This window comes from Drosophila willistoni (assembly GCF_018902025.1).
Source record: "Drosophila willistoni isolate 14030-0811.24 chromosome XR unlocalized genomic scaffold, UCI_dwil_1.1 Seg41, whole genome shotgun sequence".
Classification (NCBI taxonomy): domain Eukaryota; kingdom Metazoa; phylum Arthropoda; class Insecta; order Diptera; family Drosophilidae; genus Drosophila; species Drosophila willistoni.
In genome coordinates, this window is record NW_025814058.1 from 554,241 (window position 1) to 578,639 (window position 24,399).

Genomic DNA, 24,399 nt, shown 5'->3' on the forward strand with positions numbered 1-24,399 from the left:
AAGAATTTAACAAATTGTATCTGAATTTAATTTAAATTTTTGTATATTTTCAAAACACAGTTTTGAGCAACAGTTAATCAATTTTTAAGTGTCGCAGCAAGATAGATAAAAATAATGATCTCATTTATTCGACAATATCGAAGTATTATTCGGGTAAAGGCTAAGCGTGAAAGGTTTTCATCTTTTTATTGCGTCTACTGAAATCCTGTTGACCCAAACCCTCATCATCATCCACATCCTCGCTACCCACATCCTCTTCGCTGAAATATTCAACATAAGAATCCCCATTCGCCATTGGACTCTCTAGACTACGAACTGCAATAGAATGACAAGCAAAATTTAATTAAATTTTTTTTTTAGGGATTTGAGGCCTATTTACTTTGCTGTTCCAGTATGGCATTTTGTTTTTTGATTTCATCAATATCTTTTTGATTTTCGCTGATTTTTCGTCTCATCGTCTGTATGCATTCGGTGGTCTTCTTTAGGATCTGAGCGCGACTAGCCTAGATGTTGGATAAGAATTAGATATCGCACTATGTACAAAATGGTATTATTTACCTTTTCACCCTTTAGCGTGGGCACAGCTTCTCGCAGATTAGTGAAACTCTCTTTAATATGATCTCGTCGTCGCCGCTCCAAAGCATTGTGATGGGCTCGTTTCTCGGCTTGGGTAAAATTCGCTGTGCTGGTATGGCGTGAGGATCCCAATCCAGTATCGGAGTCAGCATCATCCTAGAGGGAAACCGAAAATATGTATCTTATACTTGCACGTGCACATACATACACACATATGTATGTATGTATATACACAGATAGATGTAAATATTGCTTACGTCGCTTTCAATGTCAATATCTCTGTCGTCGTCACTCATGCTCATTGCACTTAATACTTTATCTTAATGTATTTCAAATTCTGCAAAAGCATCTAGCGATTGCTTTGTTTATGTTTATTCACAAAAATTATTTAATATTTATCTCTTGTTTATTGTTGTGATTACGCTGAAATGCGTAATTACGTGTTTATCGTTAGTGATGACACCAAACTTATCGATATACGCACAGGGCCGCATTTCAGTAATTTTTTTAAGCGCCCCTTGACAGTCATTTACAAAAAGTAATATAAAAGAAATATTAAAAAAAATTCGTACGTCAATCAAAATGGAATTGAGCTGTTTGGATTAATTGATTGCATCAGTAAGAATTTGAATTAACTTAGTTTAAAACCCATCAAAATATTCTGTACTAATTTTCACAGGATTTGCACTCAAACCCCAGAAATAAATAATAAGGCTCGACAACCATGTAAGCTGATGTAGGCAGGCCAAGCGAAAACGTAACGAAACTTCGCTCCAAGTAGTAAAAGAATTCAGTAGTAAAACAGTTTAAACTGTAAGGAATTGCTGTCTATTTGCATTTAAAAGATGACTAGAAAGCGGAGGCCAAGCTGATTATATATAATTTTTTGTAAGCGGCTCCTGGGCTATGTTTTGCTTTGTTTATTTTCCATTAAACTGATCTGGTCACACTGGATGTCCACGCCATTTCCATTTTTCAGTTTTCATTTAATTCCCTTTTTTAATTTTTATATTAATTGATGGCTTTTCCCAACACAAGTGCCCAGCAAGCTGAAACGAACCGCAAAATTCTTGAGGAGATTCAGACAAAGAAACAACTCTTGGCTGGCGGCATAATCAATTTGGGTCTGAGCAACACAAATCAAGTGGGATCCTCGACGTGGATATATGCGGGATTGAATGTCAAAACTAAATCCATTGTTCTTGGCTTTGTTTTCAGATGCCTGCTCCCCAGTTGCTTGGCCAACCCACTACTACCACTGCAACTCCAGATCTGGTGTCCACAAATTCCACGCCGCCACGCGCTGCCTTTAATCCGACGAGCTCCACCACATTGGGCTTTTTCATACCGCAGGATTCGTATTTTGGCAATAGTTTAATACCCGTTCTACCGCGTCTTGAGCTTCCCGCCACACCATCGACAACGACTCCACCCATAACCCCGATAGCGAACGCTAATAATCCGAAATAATCATGGCCAGATTAAAGCTTAATAAACTGGAGGAGTATTTGTCAAGTGTTGATGGCTTTGAGAAACCAAAAATTCTCTTAGAACAATATCCAACTCCTCCACACATTGCCGCTTGCATGGTGCATCACATCCAGACCCAGCATGAGGATATTGAGGGCAAATTAGTAGGTGATTTGGGCTGTGGCTGCGGCATGTTAAGCATTGCCAGTCATTTACTGGGAGCAGACTTGACAATTGGCTTTGAGATCGATGGCGATGCCATAGATGTGTTTAGAGGCAACATCGATGACATGGAACTGCCCAATGTGGACTGTGTGCGCACAGATGTCCTACAATTGCAAACGGAAGGGATTGGTAGATGGGGCAAAGTATTCGATACAATCGTAATGAATCCGCCATTTGGAACCAAGCACAATGCCGGCATCGATATGCAATTCCTTGAGGTGGGCTTGGCTCTGGCTAGCGGAGCAGTCTATTCCCTGCACAAGACATCAACACGGTTAGCTGAGATTTGTTCCGCTCTCACAAAAGAAATATGTTCATAATAATATTCCATTTTCAAATTTTCAGTGACTACATTCAAAAAAGATGTCACAAATGGAATGTTAAAGGAAAAGTTGTTGCCGAACTTCGTTATAATCTCGATGCCAGTTACAAATTCCATAAACACAAGTCCAAGGACATTGAAGTCGACTTGTGGCGTTTTGTGCATGGCGATGAAACAATTTAAACATTTTGGTGACAATTTTATTAGATCTATGCTAGAAAAAACTATTGAGAAAATGCACTTGTTATTGCATTTTAACGTTTTGATCTTATTTTGTAGATTTTTTTTTTTATAAAATTTTATTATTAGTTTTGTTTATTTGTGTAATTATACTCTTCAACTTATTGATTTTAAATCTTTGTTTAACATTTATTTAAACTTTCAGCTCCCGTTCCCTCTATTCCACATTGAAGACAACACCCTGGGCACAGGCTAGCTGACCCGAATGATTAACTGTAATAGTGGCTCGCTTACAATATTGTTTCCAGGCATCGGAGCCAGATTCACGACCACCGCCGGTGGCTTTCTCTCCGCCAAAAGCACCACCAATTTCCGCACCATTGGTGGTTGTATTTATATTGACAATACCACAATCGGAACCCTGCGAACCGATCCATTTGAAGGCCTGATCAATTCTCTCAGTGAAAATGGCCGAAGAGAGTCCCTGCTCCACTTCGTTGTTCCATGCGATGGCCTCGTCCAAGGTCTTTGCCTTCAAAATGTATACAATGGGAGCAAATGTCTCGCGATGCACAACTGGTGAATTGTGTGCCAAGCCGGTGACAATTGTTGGCTCCACATAGTAACCCGGTCTGGACAAAACCTTGCCACCGAAGGCCAGAGAGCCGCCCTCTTTGATGGCATCCTGGATGGCGGTCTTAAAGTTTTCCACATTTTGCTGGGCGTGCACGGGACCCACTAGGGTATTCAATTCCAACTGGTGTCCAATTCTCGATACCAGTTGCTGATATTTCACAACCAGGGCATCCACAAACTGATCGTATAGCTTCTCATGGACAATAATTCTACGCGTAGTGGTGCATCGTTGTCCACTAGTGCCAATGCAGCCGAAGAGTGCAGCATCTAGGGCCATTTTCAGATTTGCCGATTCATCGATCAAGAGGGCATTGTTGCCTCCCAGTTCTAGAATGGATTTGCCAAAACGCTCCTGCACAGCGACACCCACTTGGCGACCAGTGTTACAGCTGCCAGTGAAGGACACAAGATTAACTCGCTTGTCGGCCACCAAAGATTGACCAACATCTGTGCCGCCCTGGCACATCGTGATCACAGGAGGCAAATGATTCCGTCTCAAGACTTCCGAAACAATTTTCGTGGTGGCCACCGAAACTAGGGGAGTGCTAGGTGCTCCTTTCCACAGGACAGTATTACCGGTGGTCAAGGCAATAGCCGCATTCCAACCAAATACAGCATTGGGGAAATTGTAAGCGGAGATCACGCCAACCAAGCCAAGGGGACGCCAAGCCTCCAAAATGGTATGATCCGCACGCTCCGAATTAATCACCTGACCAGCATAGATCCTGGACAAGCCGACCGCATAGTCACAGATGTCGATAAACTCTTGAACCTCTCCCTGACCCTCGCTGTGGATTTTTCCAACCTCCAAACTGACAAGTTTACCCAGCGGCTCTTTGTACTTTCGCAGCTCATCGCCAATTTGACGTACAATTTCGCCACGGACTGGGGCTGGCACCTGACGCCATTGCTTGTAGGCTTCAACGCCCAGACCGATGGTTTGTTCCAACTCCTGGACATTCGCCTGACGCACTGCGGCAATGGGCTGACCAGTACCCGGATCATGGCTGACAATTGTAGAGCCACGTCCTTGCCATTGGCCCGAATACACACCCGGATTCTCACGTTCCAGTCCCAAATCCTTGAGGAAACTGTACTCTGGCTGGTCAATCAAGTAACTGGGCGTGGTGGAGGCCAAACGGTGTAGGCATTGCGAACTCCGTGTTAGCCTCGGAACGTTTCTCAAATGTCTTAGCATGATTCTGCTGGTTGCTGGTAAAAACAAAAAAACAGAGAATTAAATTTATAACTTGCTGATGAAAAAATCCGATATGAAGCTTATCGAGTGATAAGAGCCACATAGACGACGATGCCTTGTTTCCAAGATGGAAACTTTTGTCGGGGTCCCCAGCAAAGCTGATTATACAGTATACCCCAATCAAAATAAATTATATATACTTACTGATTCTGGGTGTGTGTTTGCCGTCTGTGCACGTCTCCGGTCAATTATCAACTAAAACCAAGTGATTCGACTACAGTGCAATCAGGCTAAGCCACGACGACCTTATCTCCTCCCAGCGAGCACAAATCTCTCTATACACAACTGAAAGCAGTAAACATAATTCACTTTCAGGCCTTATCATCAGTTGGATGCCCAGAGTTAAAGAAAGAAACGAATACTTTTAGGTGGAGATTCAAAATATATCTACAACACTTGTCCATATCAATTGGTCATCTCCGTTTTCTGCATTTGATTGGGCTATATGTGTATATTAATTATATAATAAATATTTTTCATAAATTCTAATGTATTCACTTTCATTATCAAATTTGAAAGAGTTAATACAGATTTTGAGGGATTCAGAAATCGTTTGATTTTGTTAGGTTTGGAAATGAGACGACATTCTCAAAATTTATAATCGTGGATGGAATGAGAATTGTTAGCTTGGAAAAATTCCCCTTAATTAGATTTTACCAATCAGTTTTTTAGAGATATAATGCTAGTTTACATTTTAAAAGTCAAAAACTTAAGCCGTATCATTAATCTTCTAAGGATGCGTTGAAATTTGGTTTGAAAAATCAGCAGGAGATTCACTTTATTCTCTTGAGGACCACCTGCTGATTTGGAAAAGTAATCTTTTAGATTGAAGTTAGGTCAGTTAGTAATAATCTTATCACTTAAGTTTTTAGAAGAAGGAAAACCATCTTCCTATATAAAGTATCTACAATATATGTAAGTAGCAACCCTCGGGCATTTTTTTTTTTGGTTTCTCCTGCCTTAGCAACGTTTTAAGGCCAAGCTGTTTGTTCAATAAACTTGTTTTTGGTCTAGTTTAGTTTTTGTTTTGGAAATCACATCACTAAGAGATAAAAAACCAAAATGGAGGTGCTGGAAGAGGGAAATTTAATGGATCGTGTACCGATATTGCTACAGCGAGATTTGGAATTTTATCAGGTGCCCAACTGATAAAGGCCATTCCAGTTTACATAGTAATCCTTGTTTTTCTCCCCCTATTAGACCCATCAGCGAGTGCTCCAAGAGCCCATATGCAGTGGAGTTGTGGGTGGAAAATTAGATTTTCCCAGATATGCCTCATTTGCAGCTGTGAAATTAATAAGATGGTTAGTGTCCTTAGAGACAAAGGAGGAGTTAAGCCAATAAATGAAATTTTTGACTTTTTAAAGGTGGGAGGATGAATACTTTGCCTCTTATCGTAAGCCATCTGGTTTGCTGCACACTGAAAAGGAACTTGATGAAGGAGATTTTGTATGATTTGGCATAGAATTTCTGTAACCCAATTGAACTTTTTTCTTTCCGATTTCTTCTTGTAGAGCAGCGTCACGGTAAAGACATCAGATCCTGATAAGTTTGTGCAATTGGTTACCAAATCGGCCGATTTACTACTTGAGCATATACATCGGCTATCGCAGGAATCTTTGGATCATGCTGATCTATCCGTTTTGACAGCCACCATTGGAGCTGCCTCGGTGGTCAAGAACTCATTGGGTGTCTATATGCAGGCGGCAACGACAACAATTTGTCCCCCCAAAGGCGATGAGAATGGTGGTGCCTTGAAATTGAGTTTCAAGCAATATTCCCAAATGTCCGAGGCTTTGGCCGAACGTTTGCTTGATTTGCATTGTCGTCTATTGCTTTTGTATATCATTCAAGATGCTGATTGCTTGAATTGGGAGGATACTCAGCCATTTTTCGAATCCGAAAGAGGTTCGTATACGGTGCAAATGTGGTGGCATTATATGCTATTCTCGAAGAATGATCTCTGGAATTCAGTGCCACCGAAAATGGCTCAAAAGATTTTCGCTGGCATGCTAAATGAGACGCTCAGTGTCCTGACTGTGCGCTATACACAAATTGTGACCAGTGTGGCTCGATCCCAATTGCATTTGGTGGACATTTGTAATATGCTCCTCTGCATAGCAGAGCTCTTGCCCCACATTTGCGAGAGTGGTGAGGCCTATGTGGGCCTACAATTGAATCAGCATAGTGTTATCCTACGGGACATTCATGCCAAATGTCGTGATCTCTTCTATTGCCTACTGCTACGTGGTGCTCCTTTGGGGGTTCTATCAAAAGTAGGTATCCCCCACTCTCCATTGGTCAATGTCAACATTTTATTGACATTTGCTTCGTTTAGGTTTTTCGCAAGGGTCTGGATAACATGGAAATGTTTAGCTCTCGACATGGTTTGCCCAGTGCCTGGCTTATATTTGCATTGCCGCGTTATTTTCCCAAAGAGCAGTCCTGTCAATGGGTCACGGAATTCGCTGATCTGTCAACTCACACGGCCATATCTTTGGATTTGCGTGTATTATTGGCCTTTCCGGAGGCTGATTGGTCATATTTGTTAAACATTCTGCTAATGCGAGATGCCTATTTGACGGGCATCATAATGAGACATCTGATCCAGCATTTACCCTCGTCGGAGAACTTCAAGAATGTGGCCAAACATTCGTTCATCAGTGCCGTGGAGGGTGCCCCCCTGAAATGTGAAGCGTTCTTGTGTCGTGGCGAATGTTTCAATGTCACCGAGTCCATAGTGGGTGACATAGGTGACTATAGATCTATCTTCTCCTTGTAGAGAGTGAATATTTAAATGAACTTCTCTCTTAGATCCTGTGGGACAATCCAATTACCAGATAGTCCTCTCTCTCACCTATTTGATTGTGGCTGTGGGCAAGGCCATCGATATCAAATCCTGTCTAATTAAGTCTCTCGAAGAGAATGCCATAGGCGGTTGGAGTGATTGCTTGGACAAGCGTCAGGTATGGAATCAAAAGCGTACTCCCTGGCTGGAGGCAATCATGCATTTCGTATATCCCATGATGGATTGTGTGGTCGAAATGCTAATCAATGCGGTAGAGAATGGTGCCAGCATGTATCAGGCCATGTCCTTGGCCTTGACTTGCGTCTCGGAGATATGGGATTGCCTGCCCGAGGGCTTGTACAAGGTGACATCGTTGTTGCAGGACATCATTCCGGTGTCGACACGCCCACTGGGTGATTCAGTGCTCTTTCAAGTTGTCTTTGCTGCCCTCTATACGGAGTTGATAAAGACGGCCGAAAAGCCCGGACAGACAGCCGAAAAGGCATCCCATTGCTATGCCATATCCGAGGCCATTTGCTCCATTGATGAGGATGACAAGCATACGGATCAGATTGATCTGTTTCTTAAGCAGGCCAAGGAGAGCATTCATTTGGATACAGATCGTGGTAATTGTCGTGGTGGTGGCGCCGGTGGCGGAGGAGCCAGTGCCGTGAGTACCATTAAAATGGATGACCTCGTTGCCATCGATTCGGATCGTTTATCCCATAGTCCACCCAATAACTATGCCATGGAATTGGATGTGGGCGTGGCTGACTATATATCCAAAGTCCTGGTCAGTGACATTCTGACCACCAATATTGGTAAACAGGTCCTTAAAGTGGTATACAATTATCTGAAATTCAACAAGGATTGGCTATTGGAGCAATTGGGCATTGCCGATGAGCCCAGCCCCTTTCAGGGGGTACAGGGGCAGAAGATCAATGAGGCCAAAACTTCTGTATTGAAATCAATGTTCTTCATAGGCAATAATACACCATTTGATCAATTACTAACCGGTTCATTGAAAATCGATTACATCAGTTGGCTGCAAATGCCTCTGTCCCTTAATCCAGAGAGAGCCTGGTTGCATTTAACAAGACGCTGCGATTTCCAAGAAGATGCCAAATTGGCTCTCCCCGAATTGGCCATGGTGGCCGGCATCAATAAGATAATGAAACGTCGCAAAGAGTTTGGCAAGTGAACATTAATTTAAAATCTATTTCAACTTTAATAAAAGGTAAAGACCCCAAAAAAAAAAAGACAAACTAAAGCATTTTAATACATATGTTAAACTTAGCTACCCATAATTATAGAAGATCGCTTAGTTGGCTTCTATTTTCTATATATTGTTGGAATGTCATTAAGACTAGAAATGCAAACAGATAACTTATAGGATAAATTGCACACCCATCCAACCCATTTACCCATCCACCCACTCATCCACCATCAAGGCCACAGACAAAATTCAGCATTCTAAAAATACATAACGCAAATTTGTTTGCTTTTGTTTAAAAAGTGTATGTGGCAAAAAAAAAAAAAAAAAGAAAAAAAAAGTGAGAGGCAGGAAGGTCTGATGGCAGATGGTGGAAAATCATCCTTCTTTGGCGATGAAAATGTTTTTGTCGTTTTCAGCTTGGCAATTTCCCCCGTACCGCCGCCTTTTGAGCCGGTTATGAACATTACTGAAACGTAGCCAACGTAAAATCAAGATGAATAACAGCCATAAGGATATTTTGATTTATGCTCAAGCCGAAATTTGTATACCCTTTAGTCAGAGAGTCAATAAATTAAAGTAAACCTTCTGTAGTTGGCTTAATCTGAAAAGCTCTTAGACTAAGAGGCTACTTTTAGATTACCCATATAGAAAATATTCATTTTTTTTAAAATGAATACCTTTTAATACCCTACAAAGAAACAATGAGCCAAATGAAATCGAACTAGGCAAAGAGCAAGCTAAAGATGCTTGTTTAATATTCTAAAAATCTGAATCCTCTAAAATCGATGAGTATAATTTAAATATTCAAATTGATAAAGTAAGTAAAGTAAGTTTTTTTTTTTTTGTAAAATTTTGTTTCTTAGTTTTGAATATTATTTTGAATATTAACAAAATGCTTTGAATAAAGGTATATACTCCATTCAGACTCAGAATGTTTTAATCAACAATGGGCCTAAACTCAATGTGAAGTGGCTAAAAGCCAATATAAATATAGAGACTTTATTAAAGAACTTCTTAATACATTTATATTTACCAAATTAGTTTAGGAATTAATAACATTTGATATATATATTGAATACTTACCCCTCATGGGGTCTTTCCTTCTCATATATACTTTCTATTATCCTTAAAATTAAAGTCCTAGGCCTAGTAATTATCTTCCATATGACTTTCAACTAATTTATCTCAATGTAATTAAAGTTACATAAAATTAAAAGTGAAATAAATGAATTATCAACAGATATTTCCTCAAATTTCGTTTGTCCTAGTCACCTAGAAAAAGGATCTGCATTTTTTGTGAAACATTTGAGCAACTTTATTGGCTTTGTGGCCAATAGTAAAGCGCCGCATTGGCTTGGCTTGGCCTCAGATACGGAGACAGAGCATGAGCAGCCTCAGTGGCGACAACAAGATTAGTGTTTTGGCTACTCTAGGCTAGAGAGCCCTTCATTCACTCGACGTAGTTGGGAGCGTTCGGACGGTTTCTATTCCTTTTTGCCTTGGTCACAGACAAGTGACAAAAACATAAACATTATAGTAAATAAACGGAATTGAAGCACCTTAAGTGATTTGTATTTTGCATCAATTAAATTTAGCAAACACCTAGAAAAACAAAGAGTGAGATAGAGAGAGAGGGAGAGACAGAGAAAAGTGTAAAAAGTGCTCATTGAATATGTATGAAACTGAAAGAGTTTATTAACGAAATGCAAATGTATGTTATTCAAAATGCAATTGCAACAACAACAACAACAACATCATCGTCATATTGGCCTTCATCAACATGGCGATCCTTGCGCTTGTTTACGTCCTGTGATAAGAGTTTTTGGTCTACTGACTTCATTCGGTAAGCACAAAGTGTGGAAATTCAAGTGGAAGAAAATTGTATACAAATATTTTTCTTTCCTGTGTGAGAGTGTGTTGGTTTTTTTTTTTTTTTTTTTTAACAAAATTATTATGCAAAAGTGTGTCAGGCATCAAAAAAATGCCCAAATTTAACGAAACTTAACAAAAATGTGGCTAAAATATTTTACAATGGCCAAAAGATGAGTTTCCTTTTGCTTAGAAATGCAAGTTAGGAGTTCCCCTAGAAAAATGTTAAATATTATTTCTAAAACACTTCATTTTAGATTTAAAGTAAGTAAGTATTTACTACAGGCATTTAGTAGATTACTTTATTGTTAATAAAGTAAAAAATATTTGAAAATTTATATTTTGATATTTAAGAATTCTCACATAAAGATTCTTGGGTAAAGTTAGAAGATTTGTTTTAGTATCAAAAACTAAAATGGAAATTGAAATCTGATGTAGAATCCTTATAATAGCTAACTATTTAATATATTGAACTAAACTTGTCGATAAAAATAGCATAATTTATTTCATTTCAATATTTAAAGATTCTTTAATTTTTTAACACTTTGACTACAAAAAATTGCAATATCCAAGACCGATTTTCTTTGCCAATATAAAGATCCATCGCTGCCAATCACTATTAAATTTATATTCGATTTCTTGCCCTAATAAAGACATTAACTGATTTATTTAATTTGAATAATTTGAACAAAACAAACTCATAAATATTTATAATTTTCACCCATTCATCAACGTAGCGAGAAAATGAAACAAAAATTTGTTGAGTTTTTAAACGCTTTGCTATTTGTTTTTAGGGTACATGAACTTCAGCAGAGTTTCAATCTGCTCTCAGGACTATTAAGAAGTCATTGAACTTTTTTTTTTTTTAGCATCCTTTGCCAAAGTGAAAGACTTTCTGCATTTCTCCTTGGCGTTTACTAAACTTTTCCATACGTCCTATGTCTGGCGCCAGGCGCCAAAATCTATTTTGCCCAACGTTTTACGTTTGCCAATTATTTAATTTTTATACCCTGTATGCGGTTTACGCTAAGAGTCAACCAAATCAGAATGAAATCATGTTGAAACAGTGAAAAATTTAATCTATAAAATGCAAAATGGAAATATTTTATAACTTTTTATTGACAGAGTCAATTCAACATCAGTTGAAGTTGTGTTTTTATTGTCTTTGGTACAGGGTATCTTCACGTCGTTGACATTGGTCTTTGAAAAACATTTAATGTAATTGCTTTTGTTTTCCACATTTTCCATTGATTAATCAGATTTGCTTGTTTCGCATAGGGAAAATTACTTAATTAGATTAAATTTTCGTCTAGGCAAATTCAAGTCAAGAATTTTCTTTATTTTATTGTTAGTCATATTTTAGACATCGAAATAGATAACAGATGACATAACTAAAGCGAGCAAATAAAGTGGTTATAATATGAAAATTAATTGAGAGGGTTGGCTAAAAAGTTACAAGATGTAAAGCTAAAAACTTGATTACATTTCAAAGACCGAAATGAGAGAGTGAAAGAATAACAAATAAATGAAGTTTAAGTCGACCTTTTGGACTAAAATTTGTTAGCAAAATTTAAAAAGGTCAAAGATTAGCTAAATATTTCTGCAATATTGGGTAAACTTCTTAATCGCCCCTCTGCGGTTGGCTTCTGCCCTCTCATATATTTTATGGATTATGCTTAGCCAACAGAAAACAGCCACCAAATAAAATATATAAATTTTCTTTTCCATAAAGGCATTTGTCGCAATCATTTATTTATTTGTTTATGGATTTTAATATCGCGATTGTTGTTCCTCTGTTGGTTTTCCAGTCATCTGCGGAGTGGGTGTTGATATCTACATACATGGCTATCAGGCTGGACTCTATGTGCTGTAAGGCTAAAAAGGAAACTTGCAAAAGATTTCTCTTAATTTTCTAATATTTATTTGATTTGTTGGTCAAGTTTTGCAGCTTTCTTGGTGCTCATAATCGAAATCAAATGGCTGATAAACATGTTCCTACAACTCCAGGGATCAGAATGTAGAGAGTAAGTGGCCAAATAATCATAATTAATCATAGTTTTCCATATGAAATCTTTTGTTGGCAGTGTTAATTACCGCAGAAGTAACCAGAGCAGATGTCTAGCCTGTTGGATTTTTGCCTCTTGGTTAGCTGGAGGCTGGCGACCAACACCCGTATATGTGGCAATGGCTATATCTCTGATACTATATCCTCATAATTTATGGCTTAGTCAAGTGGCGGGTATATTCTTGTTGCTGTTGGGTCTATTTCGTCTCACCACACTCTTGAGATTCATTCCATTGGCCAAATTGTCATGCGATGAGAGTCTATTGCCGCATTATGATTTTGAGAAGTAAGTTGAAATCACTTGGAATCTTAATGAATCTCTCTATTCAACATCCCATTTCCAGAGTATCTAATGAAGATTTCACAGAACTTCGAACCGAGGAGGATGACAAGGAGCAGGAGCTACGTTTGGATGATGATGTTTGCTAACACAGAAACTCCAATAATAATAATTAGTCTTCTTATTCAATTAGCAATAATTTTACTTACCATATTTAATTGACTAACAATGAATTCTTTTCCATTACTAACAATATTTAAATACTCAATTAAAGGCAATATTTGGTCAATCAATTATTTATTATTCACATCATTCAAAAGGATTTCGGAGTGGAGTAATTGCTAAATAGATTTTCGATTTGTTTGACTTTTTGCGAGATTTACTTAAGGATCTTTCATTGTTGTCATCGTAGAGATCATTGTCGTGGTCATAATAATTGTTGCGATAATAGTCGACATTTGGATATAGTCTGTAGTCGTGATGTCCTGGTGGGGGATGTGGAGGATTGTGGGGTGGGGGATATTGTCCACCAGGATAGCCAGGATAGCCTGGTGGTCCAGGTGGTCCCACTGGGCCGGGTCTGCCCGGATAGCCTGTGTCGCCCTTTTGTCCCTTATCGCCCTTGGATCCTTTGGAGCCTGCATTACCTGGCTTTCCCGGAGGACCTGGTGGTCCCGGCGGACCAGGCGGACATTGACACTGTTGATGATGATGATGACTTGGATAGGATGGTGGTGGCGGTGGTGGATAATAATAGCTGGGCTCTGCTTCCTCCTGAACAATCACTTGCTGAACGGGAGGAGCTGGCGCCGGACTCGCCTGGGTTTGTAGTGTCAGCAAACGCGGCTCATCCGTAGAGGATGCAGTTTTCTCTACCGCTTGGACACTGTTTGTGCCAATGGCGAGAATAGCTAAAATTATACCGACTTGTATCAGTGACTTCATTTCGAGAACTGACATCTCTCGGCCAACGAATCTTCTCTAAATACATATGTCTATATGGGGGACAAGAATTTTGATTTGCAAACTGTTACAAATACCCGTTAAATGGGCTCCATTTGAATATAGATATCTGCATTTATTTGCAAAAACACATTTGTATATGCTTCTTTTTGTTAAATCATTGGAATAGATTCATTTGAATAAAAATCAATGAATGACTCGACTCGACCGAGCATAGTCAATCGCAAGAACTTTCACACTGGTTTTACAACCATATTCAGATCTTCGACTCTGGCCCCGCTTCACTTGGCTCTTTGTCTAACTTTGAAAAGTGAATTCTCTTGATACCAATATGGTTGGAGACTATTTTTAGCCAAAAACTAAATGACAAATCACCAAAACAAAAAGGGGTAGGGAAACAACTTAATTATGCTAATGAGAACAATAACAATAATCTTGTAACTTCTAATCTTTTAGCCTATTATTGATCTGCAACTCGGCACCGATTTCAGCACTGTCCTCTAGATCCTTTAGTGCTATGGCAGTGGAACGTATTCTGTTTGTTTCGTGGTGAAAATAGATCTGTAGCCGGGATCGATTTCTTTTGCATGACAAAGTGATTCTTATGAAGTTTGAAAACTTTATATTTGCCCAGCCCTTTGAGCAACTCGACTTCACCCATATTAAAGCAGACGTATTTTTTGGCTTCAACATTCATATTTATTATATTTAAATGAGTAACATTTCATTTTTGCCTTAAAAATGATCAAAAGATTTGAAAAGGAATCTTAGGAATTGTACAATCCGCTAAACTCAAAAACTTTTTAAATCTGTAGTTCTTTATTAAACCCTAACCTTTTGTTTTCTTTTAAGATCTCAAAAACTTATATTTTGGTTAATTTTCGCAACAAATTTTGGACACGATATTTTGAGTAAATTTTTTTCTTTCACTATTTTAATGTTAATCACGTTAAAAAGTAAATATTTAAAAAATCTTTAGGAAATTGCCTAAAATTAAGCTTAAAAAACAAAAGAATCCAAGATTTGATCAAAATTATATTAGAAAATTTGTTAAAATGTCTCAAAATCGTTAATTCGCACAACTTACAGCTTATTTCGCTGCTTTGGAATATAATCGGTTTATAATCAGGAATTTATCAGTTTTGAAAGTGAGCTATAAGCAAAATTGAATTTGGCGATTGATATTTTTAAAATTAATCAACATCGATTTGATTTGATTTGATAAGAAAACAACCTAAAAAAGCCACGCGGTGACCCACCCAGTGGCCGAGATTTATCCAATTTTCCTTACCAAAATGAGACGAGCTAGCCAGCAACTACTCTGGAGATGAAAATTGGTTAATACTGACCACCATTGATAACTTTACCGTAGACCTCAAGTTATTAAACCAATGAACAAATGCATTTTCAATATTTATGATTGCTTGCACTCCATGGGAAATGTGATTTCATTTATTGAGCATTTTTAAAGTATTCATCCTTGCCGCTTGTATTCGGTTTCATGGTCGGGGAGCCGGGCCTCCAATTGACTGGACACACTTCACCGAACTCATCGCTGAACTGGAACGCCTGGACCAGACGCAGAGCCTCATCCACATTGCGACCAACGCCAACATCGTTGATTGTAATCTGGCGTACCATTCCCTCACGATCGATAATGAAGAGTCCCCTCATGGCCAGGCCCGTCAACTCATCCAGCACGCCGTAGTCCTTCGATATCTTCATGGATTTGTCGGCCAGCAGTGGTATATCCATTTCCCCGAGGCCTCCATGTTTGCGTGACTGTTGCATCCAGGCGCAGTGCACATAATGACTGTCGGTCGAACAGGCAATGATGTCGCAACCAACATTCCGGAACTCCTGTGCCCGATCGCTGAACGCATGCAGTTCGGTGGGGCAAACAAATGAAAAGTCCGCCGGATAGAAAAGCAACACCACATAACGACCACGAAATTCGGTTAGAGTTAAGGGCCGAAAACCGCCAGTAACTGCAGCAATCGAATTGAATTCTGGCGCCAATTGGCGCAAATTAAGCATCTTCATCTTGTGTAAAAATTTGTTTTACTTTTTGCTTTTCAAACAGTTTCAAAATTATAAATGTACAACTGTATCGAATAAGTTTTCACTAGCAAGTGACTAGAGTCTATACTAAATATTGGACTCTAAATCAATATTTTGTTAAAAATCTATCAAAGTCATGGCCATCTGGATACAGAAACTTAGTCTAAGAAACTCAGAAAAATCCAACTTGGGCTTGAGCTTGATCTTCTTCTGGGCTGAAAATCTTGACCAAATGATATTTCACCTTGTTTAAGTCATCAGAACTAATATATTTAATACTTGAACTAGGATGAGAAACACCTTTAGCTAAGGCTATTTCTATATGGTATCCTTTAGAGGCATCCGGAATAGAGTTTTAGATTAACAACTTGGTTTTTGGTTGGTTTTTTGTTAACATTCAAAATAATATTTAAGAGTCTTTGGCAAATTTGATAAGGATCGTTTGGGGAAAATAGTATAGGTAGCCGAAAGTTCCTATAAAATAAGGGTATAAGCATCTTAAAATTTGATATTTCCTCTTTTTTTTGTACTTACACTTAAAAACCAGTTGAAAAATGTGAAAATTTCGTTTAATCAACTTTTATTTTTAACTTTAAAAGTTTTTCTTTTTTTATTATTATTATTAGATAGTAATCTTTCATTTTTGTTTTGGGTTTTTTGTTTTTTCTGTTTTACACGTTTTGCTATGCAATACAACAATAGTTTTTTGTTTTTTTTTGTTTTTTGTAATTTGTATTAATGAGGTAGCTACGTTTTAGCGTTTGCATTTGCTTTTCGTTTGTTTGTTTTTATCAACTTTTCAACTTAGTTAATTTTCACTTTTCTTTCATTTCATTTCTCCCTGATATATTGTATAGAGTTAGCTACACATTGTAAGTATTATTTATATATGTATGTAAGTGGGTTAATCCTTTAGTGGTTAATTCTCTTTTCTGGTGATAACTTTCGTTTCACTTGGTGTTCCAATCCCCGATACAAACTTAATATAATGTGTACTTTAAAAGGATGGAGGGGAGGAAAAAAAAACATAATCCATACAAAAAAAATTAAATCAAATTTATTATTAAATATTTTGTTTATTATATAAAATATATATATAATTATATAGATTATAGGCATCAAAATATACAGAAAAAAAAAAAAAATAAAAACAACGACACGCTCACACACACATACATAAAAGTCGAACAAAAGTAGAAAAAAAAATTAATTGAAATGGAAAAAACAACGAGTTATACTTAAGGGTTAAGGGTTGGGAAAAGAATTTACAATCAAGTATATTTTGAGTTTTTGGCGACTTGAATTGTCTATTGTCTTGAGAGGTTAACTTGATTTGACTAGAAGATATAGTAGATATTGTTCGCTTTTTGACTTTGGTAGAACAAAAACAAAAAAAAAAAATAAGAAACACACATTGAAAATTCTTTATAAGCCCTTAACTCTCTCTCTCTCTCTCTCTCTCTCTTACTTCATCATAAAAAAAAAAAAAAAACAAAATAATAAACTAATAATAATAATAAAATAAAATATAAAAAAAAAAACAACAACGAAAGACCTCTCTTTTACAACGATTGGATTGAGGTGATTCTTAATGTCTCGAGCATCATCAAACTAATAGATCAAACTAGTTTAGAAATTTAGAAATCGACACATTAAATAAATTTATCAATCGTTATATTTTTTTCTCTTTCTTTTTTTCTTCTTTTTTTTTGGTTATCACTTTCCCTCCTTATTAAATAGATTTAACAACTATCTTTGGGATTCATACGCTTTGAAATTTTTTTTTTTTTGATCGCACACCTTTTCTAGTTCTTTTTTTTTATGAATTTTTGCTTTCTTTTGCATTCTCTTTCTTGTCCTTTCTCTTTCTCTTTTTCGCTCCTCCTCAATTCTGTTCTATAAAAATAGCAAAAAAAAAAAAAATTTTTGTTGTTTGTTTTTTTTTTCTCAGATTTTGACCACGTTTCTTTTTGGTTTTTTTTCTTTTTGGTTTCGAATTTTGTGTTTTTTTTTTGTTTTGTTTTGGGGGTGGGGGGGAAACTAAGCCTTGCCATCGTACTACTGCCTCCATGGGAGTCCTTGCGCTGCTCTGTTTTGTTTTAGTTTTGTTTCTTGATCTGCTTTTGATCCTATGTAACTCTTTCTATCATATCCTAGTAGAACGAACTGCACCAGGCATCGCCAGCCGTGGGGCTTAGCATACCGACCAAACTGCTCGCATGAGATGAGTTGGATACGGCACCAGTCGCCACTGACGCGGACGTTGTCACAGTGCAGCTCGAGGAGTTTGAGTTCGAGCTGTTGGTGTTGCTCGAATTGTTTGTTGAGCTTGGCAAGCATTGGAAGCAGTAGTTGGCGCCATAGTTATTATCCCAAAACTGTTGTCCCTTGCATTGAAATCTACATGCGAATTCCAAACGTTGGCCCACATGCAATGAGTTGCCGAATAAAACAAAAGTGAATTTATCAGAAAAACCATCGCAAGAGTTCTCAACGTAATTGGCCTGAAGATCGGCATAGCTACGCCAACCGTCAAGGGAGTATCGTATGTGAACCGATTTATGGAAGTCCAAATTTCGGACGCGTACAGATCCAGAGATTGTCTGATTGATATTATCCGTGACTGCGGCATTCTCAAGCGATACTTGCTTCTCGCGCACTGCATCAAGGAATGTGGGCAGGCCGCCCGGCTGTTGGAATAATGGCATCAATAGCCTATCCGGCTTGGGTCCCAACAGCAATTGCAGTGGTGGCTCAGACTCCAAAATTTCGAGATCCTCGAAGGCGGATTTGGGTATGGTGGGTATTTCATCTAGGAAGGTTTTCACATCGGCCAAATCGAGGCCCAAAACGTCGGCAAATCGTACAATCTTTTTCCGTCCAGGCGTTCCCGGTGGAGTTTTGCCTGTCTTGAGGGAAGAACAGCGACGCACACGCTGCGGTCGGCAATCATCTTCATCGTCTGTGGTGTCCATGTGGCTATGCTTGTCGCCGGATGTCGTTGATTTGGCCGCCACATCAGCCACATCCTGTTTAGCCTGCTCCAACTGAGCGATTTCCACATCAACACAGAGTGGCCTGCCATCTGTTAATGTTGGAGATTCTCGGATTTTCTCTTTGTCCGTCTCATCGACACCACTGTCAGGGGATATATCTGGCGAGGATTGGAGAACTATTTCTGTAGGAGGTTCAGTTGCAGGTACTATTATATCGATACTATCAATATCGGTGTCAACTTTGGCTTCTGGTATATGTCCATTACTATTAGTTAGGCGATCCTCAACTGACGTCAATTCTATTATATCGTTCGCCAAGTTATTACTTTGATGATGCAGCTCACTGAGTATTTGGGACTGCAAAAGTGCCTCATCATCATCATTATTCGCCACTGTCTCCTCGACTTTAATCTCATCAGCCAAGATCTCTTTGTCGCTGCCATTGCCGTTCATTAGGCCATTCAGTTGACTTTGAGGCTGTGTTGTTGTTACCATCACCAGATCGTTTACCATGCCCAATCCGGCAGAGCCATTGCCCACGCCTCCGGCACCAGCTGCATCGAAATATGGACCATCGGTGCTGCTGCTGTGACTGCTTGCTGCCGACGCACAGGCATAACCCGACTCGGCTGTTGAATTGTGAGGTGTATTTGAGGCGGTCTCTATTAGCCGCAGGTATTCGCATTCGTCCACCGGACTACCAGGTGATTCCAATTCACAATCAAAGTCGAAAAATGAATCCGACTCATGACGCAATGGCTGCAAATCGGTGACAGTTTGTTCGGACTCATGGGCATTCACCCAAGTGTTGTTAGCGGAGGGATCAAGGCTTCCATTTATGATGGGCTCTGCCTCAGCATTACCAGCGCCGCCGACTCCTCCGCTGCCGTCCACCTCGTTGTTCTGATAATTAAAAGAAAAAAAGATTCAACAAATTTAGTCATAAAAGAAATTATAAATACATGATAAGAGATACTAGTAAAAGTAACTCATATTTCTTGATGGATATTCATATTCCAATTCATTAAATACTTGCTAAGTTATATAAGCTTCCTATTTATGTCTATTTCCATATCGAAAATGGCCTTGCCAGAGAATCTCCCTATACTATAAGATCTTAATGCTCATTTATTATTCAATAAAATTGGACATGGACACGGCATGTGGCAAAATGTGTAGTTTAAAAGTATAGTAAGTACAAAAACACAAATAACGACAAAAAGTGCTGCCAAAAAAAAACCCACAATAATAATATTAATTTATCTCAATTTCTAAAGAATAAATCAAAAAGAAAGAGAAAGCCTTAAAATAAGAATTTGACAATGCAGCGTTTGCTTTCCTTGACGTGACTTTCAAAAGGTCCTTAGGAACTCTCATTCAGTAAGAGTCAAAAGCTCATTGACTTACTTCGACACTAATTTCATAAGATTTGCCTCACCTGTGATCCCAAGGTGCGCAGTTTGGAGGACAAACTTCGCGCAAATGCCTCGGCACGTCCACGGCATGAGGACATCCCTATTGTCGGTATAATGGATATAATGCTGCAGGGCGGCCGGTTGTCCGGGTCCGGCGGCGTGTTACTTGTCTGTGTTAATGGTATATCGCCGGGATCGTTCATTTACTTTGTTTCACTGCAATAGAGCGAAATATCTGCAAAGACAACAGGAAGGGAGTCATTATATATTAAAATCGAATATATATATTACATTCAACTATTATATTCAAGTTTATCTTGTCAAAGTATTCAAATGGTTTTCTATTGATTGGTTTGAATAATGTTTTAGAAACGGTTTGATCTGATTAAAGACGACAAACTAAACCCAAATGGTTAAGGATTTGAATAAACATAAACATCTTTAAGTTCACTTAATCTAGTTAAACTAAAAAAGATTTCAATTTAATTGACAATTGTCGTGGAGTATGAAAATTAGATTAGTTATTATTATTAATATTATTGTGAATTTTTTGTTTACTTTTTTCCCATTTGGTTGAGCAAAATTTAAGTTCAATTTGGTTGCTCAGACTTTCTGTTAGACTGTTTTTTTGTTTTGTTTGTATTTTGTTTTGATTTTGGCAATGTTGGTGTTTCAAAAGGCGTGTGGGCACGCCCACAAAGCTATAGATTTAGAAATGGTAAGCCGATTGGCCAATTAATACAGATAATTTATTCTATTTGTTTGTTGATTTTGTTCTTCAAATTTTTAAATACGCCAATCGAAACGAAGTAAATTGGCCTTGAACTTTTGAAAAACGGCATTTTCTTTTTTATTTTATACACTTCTCTATATACATATCTATTTTGGCAGACCGAACAGGAAATTTAATTAAAGACCAAATTTTTACTTTGTCATCTGACAATCAAGTGATTAAAGAGGTCAAATCGAAACTTTTTGGAGATGTAAAAACTTGGTTGCAATTTAATTGCATTAACAGTCCGCATGTGTGTGTGTGTATTATATCTTTAAGATATATCTTCATATTCGTACTTATACAATACATAAAAAAAAAACCAAAAAAAATTCATCTGGCTTAAGGCCAAGTGATTAATTGCGTTTCAGGCCAGACAGATGACGTTGAAGAGAAAAGTGAAAAGCAACAGAAAGATAGAGAGATAAAGATAGAGATAGGGAGAAAGAGAGCCAAAGCAGAAGCAAAAGAAAATAATGAATCCTTTGAAATGCAACTTGAAATTTCTTTGATTTTCCATTGATTTAGAGATCTTAAGGTACGAATGAGTTTTCTTTGGAATAATTTATGTGCAAAATGTTAAGGAACATATTAAATTCTAAAAATAAGTTTGTAAAAGTTCGCAAACACATACACCCATAAACACACACACACACACACGTACACTGAGATGACTTTAATAGTAAAATTTCACTTTCTTTTTCATTTTTGCCAATGGGCAGAGGGCGAGAGAGAGAGAGAGAGACAGCAGCAGCAGGCAAACAATCGACTTCTATTCCATCTGGCAAAGACACTTGAAAGAAATGTGTACCCATATATAGTATATAGTATATGGAAGTAAGTATGTACATACATTTATCATATGTGCGTACAGACATAATTTCTTAATTGAATTAAATTGTCCCAAATGGGTGTCAGTACTTAAGTCAAAATGTACTTTCAATTGATATTAAAGTGAGCAGCAGACGCAATGCAAATCAAAACAGTTGAGGCAATTTTTTTCCTTCTCGTTTTCTAAACATATTTATTTCTATAGATATATCTTTCTTTAGATAGATAAATTCAGATCATCTAGTTTTCCATTTTCCACTAAATAAATATTATATGAATTCCCCTAAACCGCAAGAATTTTCATTTAGTTTTATAGGCGCCACAATAAATAATGATGCGATTATATTGTATTATATACTATATACATATATCAGAGTATATATATATATACTGTTTCTTAACTTTAGTCATTAATTCTTAGTGCACAGTGGATAAATAATGTTTATGAGACTTTTCTTCACTCTTAACTAAAACAAGAAGGAAATTCTTTTTGACCATTTCGAATCACTTTTTTAATATAATGAATATATTCATGTAAAACAAAAAAAAAAAAAAAAAAAATAGAAGCAATCAAAGTACAAGACTTGAAAGCATTCACAATTGAACTAAGATGAATTTTCAAAATTCCTTATCACACATTTTGTTACACTGTCCATCTGATGATGTTTTAGGTGAGTTCTCAGACACATGTAAATAATATATTTACAATATTGGATTGGATTATGGCAACTGATCTACACGTGATTATCGGCACGTAAGTGGGTGGTTGCCTTTTGGAGGCGATGCACTTAATCATTAGAGAGATGTCTATTGATAACATAAAGACTTTGCAATTTTATTTTTAGACCATTGGAATCATTCAGTTTTGTGACCCCCAACTTAACCTCCACACTCCCGCCCACCCACTTAGCCACTTAGCCCCTTCTTCTCCCCAACTTTCTATCTTTTTCTAGGTCTAGGTATATCTTTTTTTTTTTGTTTTTGCACTTACACTGTACGGTGTGGTTTTGGACTAACAAAATTCCGCTTTTGAATATATTTTTACTTTCTACTTTGGCTGCACTGCGTCGGCTAAATGATCCGTATACGGTTTATACTCGTACATGGACTGCACCACGTCTGCAGCGTCACGGTGGCAAAAATACACTGAAAGTGGCATTATTATTATTTTTTTTTTTTGTTGTGTGTGTTTTCTTTTTTTTTTTTTTCCTTTCTTTCTTTCTGTTTTTATTTTGCTTTTTTCTTTTTTGGCATTGATAAGAAGGCAACGATCGAAATCGAAGCACCAAAAACGCAAATTACAGCCAAACACTAGGCACAGCCACTGGGCGGCATCAGTGAGTCTGTGTGTAATCTCGTAGTGCATCCCGAAAGGTAACTGCAGCGACGCGTCGTCGTCGTCGTCGCCAGGCAGTCGCATCTATATAGCATTCGATTCTCGTGATCGGCGTCGTCGACGTCGTCGTTAATTTTAATCTAACTTAGCTCGTACTTCTGTTTCTGTCTTACTGCAAAAAAAAGTGACCTAACAACACACACACACACACACACACACACACACACACACACACACACACACCCTTGAAATCGGATTAACATATATTTATTCCTTAAAAATATAATTAAAATAGAATATTTATAGAAATAATCCAAAAACCAAACAATTTTTCACAAAATTTTTATTCAAAACTAAAATCTATATCCCTTGTTTTAGTTTTAGTAGATTAATACACTTTTCTAACGATTCTTATTAACTATATCGTATATAGATTAACATACATAGATTAAATTTGATTAGATTACAACATTCCAATCACTAAAATGAATCATATGCTAATATAGGGCAGTTTATTGTGAGTAGAACGAATGTTTTCACTTCCTATTAGTTTTCTTATCTAAAACTACATCAAATCGAAGGATCATGCTGACTATGAAAGTATCAAACTATATACCATATAACATTGCAGTTTTGGAAATGAGAAAAACATGATTTTCTTTTTCAAAATATATATTTATTGAATTATAAATGTTTAAATTTTGTTAACAACAACAAAGCTAATGAATCAATTCTGTTTATTTCCATGAAGAATTTTTTTTGTTTTTATTTTCTCTAACTCATTGGAAAATCAATCAGTATTATCTTCTGTCTAAATATCTCATGATTTTGGTTGATGCCAAATATTGCCAAGATCAGCATGAAAGGCCCATCAACAATTGGCTGACTGACAGACTGACAGACCCTCAGATAGATTAATGATCTGTCTAATTATAATTCATTAATATAATTATAAAATGAAAAATAATTTTAATTCCTACAATACTATATAACAATTGAAGTATATAAATCAACATTTATGTTAGAACTAATTTTGTTTTATTGTTGACATTTCTACAATTAGTTAACAAATTAATATTATGTTAGCAGAATCTTCATTAACGGTTTGATAAGTTGCTGATTAGTAATTGGTAGACAATT

General features: G+C 37.3%; 9 protein-coding genes across 10 annotated transcripts; 4 read left to right on the plus strand and 5 right to left on the minus strand.

Annotated features, from left to right (window-relative positions):
* Positions 1-21: 21 nt before the first annotated feature.
* On the minus strand, positions 22-1,025 carry LOC6643095 (protein max). Its single transcript, XM_002065724.4, has 4 exons — positions 834-1,025; positions 559-732; positions 380-503; positions 22-315 (listed from the first exon to the last, which is right to left on the minus strand). Exons 1-4 carry the CDS (start codon positions 876-878, stop codon positions 161-163), a joined length of 498 nt encoding a protein of 165 aa, XP_002065760.1. The 5' UTR covers positions 879-1,025; the 3' UTR covers positions 22-160.
* A 514-nt stretch (positions 1,026-1,539) lies between these two features.
* Positions 1,540-2,046, plus strand: LOC6643096 (SOSS complex subunit C homolog B). The gene is made up of 2 exons (XM_002065725.4): positions 1,540-1,720; positions 1,795-2,046. The coding sequence occupies exons 1-2, from the start codon at positions 1,595-1,597 to the stop codon at positions 2,044-2,046; spliced, it is 378 nt and encodes a 125-aa protein (XP_002065761.1). The 5' UTR covers positions 1,540-1,594.
* A 2-nt stretch (positions 2,047-2,048) lies between these two features.
* Positions 2,049-3,032, plus strand: LOC6643069 (rRNA N6-adenosine-methyltransferase Mettl5). Of its 2 annotated transcripts, XM_023176097.2 has the most exons (3): positions 2,049-2,545; positions 2,617-2,784; positions 2,979-3,032. In XM_023176097.2, exons 1-2 carry the CDS (start codon positions 2,049-2,051, stop codon positions 2,774-2,776), a joined length of 657 nt encoding a protein of 218 aa, XP_023031865.1. In that variant the 3' UTR covers positions 2,777-2,784; positions 2,979-3,032. The 2 variants fall into 2 exon arrangements, with proteins under 2 accessions (XP_023031865.1, XP_002065762.1); XM_002065726.4 differs by lacking the exon at positions 2,979-3,032 and having other exon boundaries at positions 2,617-2,948.
* LOC6643070 (putative aldehyde dehydrogenase family 7 member A1 homolog) lies at positions 2,779-4,858 on the minus strand. The gene is made up of 2 exons (XM_002065727.4): positions 4,812-4,858; positions 2,779-4,621 (listed from the first exon to the last, which is right to left on the minus strand). The coding sequence occupies exon 2, from the start codon at positions 4,605-4,607 to the stop codon at positions 2,991-2,993; it is 1,617 nt and encodes a 538-aa protein (XP_002065763.1). The 5' UTR covers positions 4,608-4,621; positions 4,812-4,858; the 3' UTR covers positions 2,779-2,990.
* An 871-nt stretch (positions 4,859-5,729) lies between these two features.
* LOC6643071 lies at positions 5,730-8,656 on the plus strand. Its single transcript, XM_002065728.1, has 6 exons — positions 5,730-5,804; positions 5,868-5,971; positions 6,035-6,116; positions 6,182-6,943; positions 7,006-7,420; positions 7,482-8,656. The coding sequence occupies exons 1-6, from the start codon at positions 5,730-5,732 to the stop codon at positions 8,654-8,656; spliced, it is 2,613 nt and encodes an 870-aa protein (XP_002065764.1).
* Positions 8,657-10,384: 1,728 nt separating this feature from the next.
* LOC6643073 lies at positions 10,385-13,034 on the plus strand. The gene is made up of 5 exons (XM_023176223.2): positions 10,385-10,514; positions 12,349-12,409; positions 12,481-12,564; positions 12,625-12,891; positions 12,950-13,034. The coding sequence occupies exons 1-5, from the start codon at positions 10,385-10,387 to the stop codon at positions 13,032-13,034; spliced, it is 627 nt and encodes a 208-aa protein (XP_023031991.2).
* Positions 13,035-13,194: 160 nt separating this feature from the next.
* On the minus strand, positions 13,195-13,830 carry LOC6643072 (cuticle collagen 2C). Its single transcript, XM_002065729.2, has one exon. The coding sequence runs from the start codon at positions 13,828-13,830 to the stop codon at positions 13,195-13,197; it is 636 nt and encodes a 211-aa protein (XP_002065765.2).
* A 1,431-nt stretch (positions 13,831-15,261) lies between these two features.
* LOC6643074 (peroxiredoxin-2) lies at positions 15,262-16,001 on the minus strand. Its single transcript, XM_002065731.3, has one exon. It carries the CDS (start codon positions 15,889-15,891, stop codon positions 15,301-15,303), a length of 591 nt encoding a protein of 196 aa, XP_002065767.1. The 5' UTR covers positions 15,892-16,001; the 3' UTR covers positions 15,262-15,300.
* A 1,892-nt stretch (positions 16,002-17,893) lies between these two features.
* LOC6643075 (glycogen-binding subunit 76A) lies at positions 17,894-23,025 on the minus strand. Its single transcript, XM_002065732.4, has 3 exons — positions 22,915-23,025; positions 20,344-20,555; positions 17,894-19,808 (listed from the first exon to the last, which is right to left on the minus strand). Exons 2-3 carry the CDS (start codon positions 20,521-20,523, stop codon positions 18,063-18,065), a joined length of 1,926 nt encoding a protein of 641 aa, XP_002065768.1. The 5' UTR covers positions 20,524-20,555; positions 22,915-23,025; the 3' UTR covers positions 17,894-18,062.
* Positions 23,026-24,399: the final 1,374 nt, after the last annotated feature.